General features: G+C 46.0%; 1 protein-coding gene across 1 annotated transcript; it reads right to left on the bottom strand.

Moving 5' to 3' along the window:
* Positions 1 to 1,539: 1,539 nt before the first annotated feature.
* LOC140392343 (histone H2A.V-like) lies at positions 1,540 to 2,054 on the bottom strand. The gene has a single exon (XM_072477650.1). It carries the CDS (start codon positions 2,027 to 2,029, stop codon positions 1,643 to 1,645), a length of 387 nt encoding a protein of 128 aa, XP_072333751.1. The 5' UTR covers positions 2,030 to 2,054; the 3' UTR covers positions 1,540 to 1,642.
* Positions 2,055 to 7,651: the final 5,597 nt, after the last annotated feature.

The following is a 7,651-nucleotide window of genomic DNA, read 5'->3' as shown; positions in this document are numbered from 1 at the left end:
TATTAATTCGTTGAATTTAAATTCCCCATGCTGCGGTGGGGTTTGAACTCCTGTCTCCAGAGCATTCCTCCAGGCTTCCAAATTGCGAGTACCGAAATTGCAATGCTACCGTCCCCAGACTTCAAATCTTCTACGCGCTCAGTTGCTTCTGTGGTGCTGCAAAATCATCATGTGATCGAAACATGGGCAATTTCGAACTCAGCGCACAAGTAAAGCATGAAGAAAGCTACAACACGAGGGTCTTTAAAACAGCAACAGAATCACCAGACGTCTTTCAGGTGAGGCATTAAACCGAGGGCGCATCTGCCCTCCCAGGTAGATGTAAATGTATCCACGGCACTATTTTGAAGAAGAACGAGAGGGTTCTCCACACTTCTCTGAGCAATTATTTAATCCCACAACCAACGCTAGAGAAACAGATTATCTAATCACTGTCAACTTCCTCTTTTCAGACTTTGCTGTGCACAAACTGGTTGTCACATTTTCTGCATCACAACAGCGATTACACTCCCGGAAAGTACTTACTTACATGTAAAGCAGTTTGGTCATCCAAAGATCAGGGCGGGATTCTCCGACCCCCCGCCGGTTCAGAGAATCGCCAGAGGCTGGCGTGAATCCCGCCCCCGCCGGTTGCCGAATTCTCCGGCACCTGATATTCGGCGGGGGCGGGAATCGCGCCGCGCCGGTCAGCGAGCCCCCCACCCCGGCAATTCTCCGGCCCGCAATGGGCCGAAGTCCCGCTGCTGGAATGCCTGTCCCGCCGGCGAGAATCAAATCACCTCTCTTCCCGGCGGGACTAGGCGGGGGCTCCGGGGTCCTGGAGGGGGGGACGCGGGGCGATCTGGCCCCGGGGGGTGCCCCCACGGTGGCCTGGCACGCGATCGAGGCCCACCGATCCGCGGGCTGGCCTGTGCCATGGGGGCACTCTTTCCCCTCCGCGTCGGCCACAGTCTTCACCATGGCCGACGCGGAAGAGACACCCCCCCTGTGCATGCGCGGGGATGACGTCAGCAGTCGCTGATGCTCCCGCGCATGCTCGGACTTCCGCCGCCGGGCGAAGTCCTTTCGGCCCCGGCTGGCATGGCGCCAAAGGCCTTTCCCGCCGGTCGACGGCGCCCCAACCACTCCGACGCGCGCCTAGCCCCTTGCGGTGAGTGCTTGGCCCCTAAAGGTGCAGAGAAATCCGCACCTTTGGGGCGGCCTGACGCCGGAGTGGTTCACGTCACTCCCTCCCGCCGGGACCCCCCGCCCCGCCGGGTAGGGGAGAATCCCGCCCCATGAAAGAAAACTTCATCCACCAGTAGGCAGTCAGAACAAACCATCCAGATTTAAATCCACTCCAAAAATAAAAGTTATACAAGCAATGAGTTTGTCCTGCATTTAAAACATTGTAACCAGGAAATGCTTCCAGGTCACTCGGATACAGTTCCACCATAGAAGATAATGTCCCAGACCAGTGCACATGGAAGGGAGATAATTGAATTTACTTTAAAAAATACTATTGAGGTAAAAAAGTGTTTTTCTATGCATCACATTTCTGAAGTCCAGTGTCTTTCCGGCCACATCCTCCAAACATTCTACAGTTGATTAATTGGAGATGGAGTCCTGAGATAACAAACCTAAAAAAGGAGAGCTTCCAACCTCAAACGGTCTTCTGTTGGCCCTTTTTGCCAATGAGGGACTTGTGAATATGAGGAATGACACCACCACCAGCAATGGTAGCTTTGATTAAGGAATCCAATTCTTCATCTCCACGGATGGCGAGCTGCAAGTGGTGAGGGGTGATGCGCTTCACCTTCAAGTCTTTGGAGGCATTTCCTGCCAATTCCAGTACCTCAGCTGTCAGGTACTCCAGAATGGCTGCGCTGTAGACGGCCGCCGTGGCGCCCACCCGGCCGTGGCTGGTGGTCCGGGTCTTCAGGTGGCGATGGATGCGCCCGACCGGGAACTGCAGCCCGGCTCGCTGCGAGTGGGAAACCGTTTTGGCCTTGGCCTTGCCCGAGTCTTTACCCGCTTTACCGCCAGCCATCGCCTCGTGTCTGCTCCGCTCTGGCTTTTCATAATGCAAAGCTTTCCTTCTTAATGTTTCTGAGGACAATCAGCTGGAACAATATTAACCTGTTCAAGCAATACTTTGAACCTAGACTAGGTCCAAACCATTTCCATTGACTCAATGCTAAAAGATATGGCATGCCAATTCAACAGCACTTGGAAAATGTTCAACCTCCGATCACAAGCTATAATTAAACATTGTTCTATGAGCCTATCCCACATAGTTTGATGGAAAGTTTTTTCCTTCTGTGCTTCAAAGAGTCAGATACTGAATTCATGAATTACCTTATAGAAATAACTATTACTTTAATTTAATTTTCTCCTGCCCAAGTCTTAGCTAGGAAATCTAGGCCACAGGCCTCCTAGTAACAACCTCTGGGCTTCCCCAATAAATAGCTCACATGCACAGCACTTATTTCTTTAATCAGTACTGAGTTCGCCAAGTCTCTCAGAACTCCTGAGGTTCAACTGGCCACTTTTCTGTTGTAGCCAGTACTCAGCCACCAGAACACAGACGATCCAGCTATAATTTGTGCTCTGTGCTGAATAACCAATTTCCCCTGGCCAGCAGAGGTGCCCTTGGTCACAGAGGAAATGAAACAGCAAGGCCATCTGTTCCTAATTGTGACCTGCTGGAAAGTGTTGTCATGCTGAGTAAAGACATATTATGAACTTTAATTAAATACAATTACAAATTGGACCCAAACAAGCTTTTAAGATGGCTGCTGGAATCATGTGACTTTGGCACCTGGACAATAGAATATATCAAATCTCCAGCTAATACCTAATTAAATATGGACATAGGTGAGGGTGCTTCACAGCCATTTGTGGAATTCACACATCTCATTGTTTAAGGGTGGGCCAACATCCAAAAACCATGGAGTTTCCAAGTTTCATACTGGACGAAAAGGAAGATGGAAACTCAATGGCCACTATCAATGTCCTGTTGCATCACAATGGCTTCGCCAAACTAAACTGAATTGACCTCAGACGTATTAACCCTGCAGACATGTGACCAAAACTGGTTTCAGGGTCTACACCCTTATACCCCAGGATCCCCAATATCATCAGAACTATCTTTGTCAGACCGTCTGAGAACCAGACTCTGAAACCAGCTGAAAGAAATTACGTAGCTAAAGCTGATCCAGTTTCAAAGAACCAACTTGCTCGTTATTTAACTACAAGAAACCTCACAACCTCTGATGAACACTCTGCTTTACAAGACCCTCGTTTCAATATTGTTTAAATCAAATCCATTCAATAAACAACTGGCCTGCCACGTAGGAAACTGAATTAACTGTAATCTGTAAACTGTATCCAATCTTAGTGTGTATGTGCACGTGTCTGTGTGAGTGGGTGCGCGTGAGTGATTGAACGTTGCATTAATTCGGGGTAGGTATGTGAGAACAAATAACCTTCTTAATTTAAAATTCACGAAGGCTTGCTACTGAATTATCTAATTGGAATACACGTTCTAAGGGTAAGAAAATACTTCCCTCGTTCCATACAAAACATACTCATTAAGGTCAATAAGAGAGCAGATACATTCTATTCATGAACGTGCATTAACATAAGAATTGGGTGAAGACTGTGGTGTTCATCATAGACAAATACTAACACTCACTGCCTAGCCTGACACATTGGGTGTCAACAGTGAGTCAGTGAGTAGCTCTCTTGTCTTTGGGTGTAAATATTGTGGGTTGCAGTCTCACTCCAAATACTTGAGCATAACCAGCTAGGCTGACACTCCTGTGTAGTATTGACGTCCTTCAGGTGAAAGTGAAACCATAGCCCTTTCTAATCTCACATGTGGAAATGAAAGATCCCATGGAACCATTCTGAAGAGGATCATGGACGTTTGCTCTCATGCCCTAGCCAATATTTATCTCTCAATAAATTATCTGGTCACTGTCACATGTCTACCTGTGGCAGCTTGCTTTGTGTACAAGTTGGTTGCTACGTTTTCGACATTACAACAGTGTCTATTCAAAAGAAATTCACTGGCTGTGAATCATATTGGGCCATGAAAGGTAAATCCATATTTATTTCACATTAAGAAAGAGCACATGGGCTTGCAAGAGATAGCTGCTGGTTCCCTATAGTCCATGGAACTGGAACCAAAAAGGAGTTAGCCGCATTAGGGGATGGGGGCTAGAATTAAAATCAAATAAAAACCTTGCCCCTTGAGGCAGGTTTCAACAGACCAGAGACTCAGACTCACAGGTCAAGTGATACAAAAGGCAAGCTTCCGTTGGGCATTTAACAGATCTCAGAATTATTTTCCAATGCTTGCAGTGATACAGTCAGAAAGTTTAACGTTGCTTTTCCTACATGTTCTCATTCCTTCAATAATCCTCAAGGAAGAGGCGAGGTGGCGAATGCTAATTGCAGGATTTCTGCTTGACTGATTACAAGAAGGTCAGATGGATGAACCTGTTGTCTAGTTAATATGCACATCCGCGCAATGCAATGTACATGCACGAAGCAGATCAAAGCTCCATCCTGTGTAAACAGAGAACATGCTGAGTAAAACACCCCTCCCCTCCTGCTGAATCACTTTAAACCAAAACTGGTCCCCAGTGTATTGCTGGGGTCCCAGAATTACGATCAAAATAATTGGTAGACATGAGATGTGTTAATAATAAGGGATTTCCCATAAAGCTCATCCTCCAGTATCGATGCGAGAGCTTTCAGGTGAAGATTGCAACTTACATTTCAATCAAAAGTGGCAGTATGTGACACACTCTGAGTTCAATCACAAGTTGGCACCACCAATATCTGTCATGGCAATACTGGGGTGGCATCATCTAATAGTCAGGATTGTCCATTTGTTGCAGTTTGTTGGTTATGAGACACATGAGTTATGAGACAGCAACACATGAGTTATATTACTGGAGAGCCAGACTAATGATCTAACAGCACATAAGTTCAAATCTGCCTGTGGCAATTTGGGAATTTTAATTCAATTACAAACATTCTGCCAATAAAAAGCTGGTATTAGTGGAGTCAAACGTGCACCTCGTCATACATGACACAGCGCTTAACCGCATTTAACTGAGGAACACAGGTGAAAGGTCAAGAGCCAAAGGTCAGCGCAGTACAAAACTGAAAAGGTTATAGGATAAATGAAGAATCAGTTGGCCCGCCCAATTGGATTTTCGAAGCCTACAAAAAGAAGTCAGTTCCACATTTTTACATTTTGGTAATACGTGAGTTACAGTGTGAGACCGAGTTTTCATTTCAGCGTCGGAGGAGGTCATTCAGCCTTATCGTGTCAGGGGCGGTTCTTTAGTAGAGCTGTCCAATTCAGCTCACTCCCCCAGCTCTGAGTCAATAGCTGTGAAAAATGTCTCCCTACAAGTCCCTTTTCAAAGTTATCACTGAACCTGCTTCCACCACCCTTTCATGCAACGCGGTCCAGATTATGACAATTTAGTGAATAGACAGCGAGGTTTAATAGTGGGTAGAACACAGGATTGGGAGTTTAGGAGCAATGAGAGAGAGGAAAATACAAAGTAGCAATCACAATAGTTCTGATGGATAGATTTGGAATGTTCAGTGTGGAAACCAGAGATGAAAGAGAGACCGATAGCAAGTGAGCTTCACCAAGTGGCTATCCCTGAAGACAAATTCTGGGAGTTAGAGCAGTGTTAAGGTGCACTGATATACTTGTCTCCTGAGTCAGTAACTGCTGGTAGTGACGGTGCGTATCAGAGATTTGTTAATTGTCCGATCGAGTTACAATAACTACAAACAGCAAATTGCATTTATATAGCAGCTTTAATGTAGCTTTTAATGGGACGTTTAATAACATTCCATGGCACTGCACTGGAGCAATTATCAGACAGAATTTGACACCAGGCCATAGAAGGAAATATAGGACAAAAGAGGAGTGAATGAGAGAGAGCTGGAGCAGTCAAACGAGAATCAAGGAGGGAATGCAAGCATTTAGTTGCTAGGCAGCTGTAGGCTGCTCCACCAATGGTTAGAGCGATTAAAATCAGAGATACCCAAGAGGCCAGAGTTGGAGAAGCACAATTGGGCGGCATTGTAGCACTGCGGTTAACACTGTTGCTTCACAGCGCCAGGGTCTCAGGTTCGATTCCCGGCTTGGGTCACAGTCAGTGCGGAGTCTGCACGTTCTCCCCGTGTCTGCGTGGGTTTCCTCCGGGTGCTCCGGTTTCCTCCCACAAGTCCCCAAAGACGTGCTTGTTAGGTGAATTGGACATTCTGAATTCTCCCTCTGTGTACCTGAACAGGAGCCGGAATGTGGCGACTAGGGGCTTTTCACAGTAACTTCATTGCAGTGTTAATGTAAGCCTACTTGTGATAATAAAGATTATTACGATTATTATCTCAGAGGGTTGCAGAGATCTGGAGGAGATTTAAACAAAAACAGACCATGGGCTCAAATTTAAAAATTTGCAAGTTAGGATGAAGCACACCTATTTCACACAGTGCTCAGCTCTGTGGAAAAGGATGGCAAAAGGTCAGGTCAGTAATGGAGAAATTATTTCAGAAAATTCTCTTGATCGACCCTCAAGAGACAGTGGTTATGATATTTCTTTAAAAATAAAAGTACATTTTATTCAATGCTGCACCTTAGAATTCCTTCAGCCTATTGCAATGTCACAGGCAGTTCCTACCACCAGTTACGTCCCCAGACCCTGATCAAAGTGCAGCCAAGCTGTTTGTCCCAGTGCTGTCAGTAATAAAGATGTTGAGGTTGTCACCAGAGCTCATCTTCAGAAACTCACAGTTTGTGTACTCAAGCCACTGACCTCTATTGTTTTCCCTTGGGTTCCTGCCAGTATTACAGAACAGAGGAGGTCAGCAAACCCATGCTCCAAAAGTCAATTTGAATGGGTGATCTCAGAACAGGGAGCAGAGAACATTGGTTTTGCAATCAAACTCCCCCTCTTCCTCAAGGTGATGACTGTTCCACTCGCAGCCCTCCCGATCATACCTCAGCCGTGAGCCAAGTAAAATGAGTACCACTGGGGAACTTAACTGCAGTGGGGAATCATAGCTTAGCCCGATACTGACTACACAGGCAGACTTTCCAGCAGGAATCACTGGATAAAAGTTAGCAGAGGAAAGCTGAGCTGACTTGCCTTTCCCTGGTCCAGTGATGCTGAGGACAACTGAGGATAGTTACAGATTGGGTATCAAACGTGGCCCTTTTGACTATATGAGCACTGTACTTAGAAACTGCACCAGTGGAAGAGGACCTGTCAGCCACAAAGCTCTAACAAGATGGATTTCCTCATTCCTCGCTTAAAATATATACTAATGTTCCAGCCATTTTGAGGTACAGCAGCTTTGAATGGGCCAGCTTAACATCGAATGATTTAAAGGCGCATGACATGTTAAATATGTTACACAGCAGCACATTAACATTTCAAGGACTCTTATTGCTCACTGAGTATTTTGTAAGTTGTGTAGTGGCACAGAGACGTTCTAACTTGTTAGAGAGAGAAGTGGTTCACGCTGGATTGTCTAGACTCTAGAGGGCATTTATCTGATTACGGCTTCTCCATGATGATATGGTTCTAATGCAAGGTCATGTAACTTTCTGGATGGAATTCTCCCAACCCAC

This window comes from Scyliorhinus torazame, chromosome 16 (genome assembly GCF_047496885.1).
Source record: "Scyliorhinus torazame isolate Kashiwa2021f chromosome 16, sScyTor2.1, whole genome shotgun sequence".
Classification (NCBI taxonomy): domain Eukaryota; kingdom Metazoa; phylum Chordata; class Chondrichthyes; order Carcharhiniformes; family Scyliorhinidae; genus Scyliorhinus; species Scyliorhinus torazame.
This window is presented reverse-complemented; position numbering and strand designations above follow the sequence as displayed.

Coding starts and splice junctions, on each gene's coding strand:
- LOC140392343 (XM_072477650.1), bottom strand. CDS start 2,029: ATGGCTGGCGGTAAAGCGGGTAAAGACTCGGGCAAGGCCAAGGCCAAA.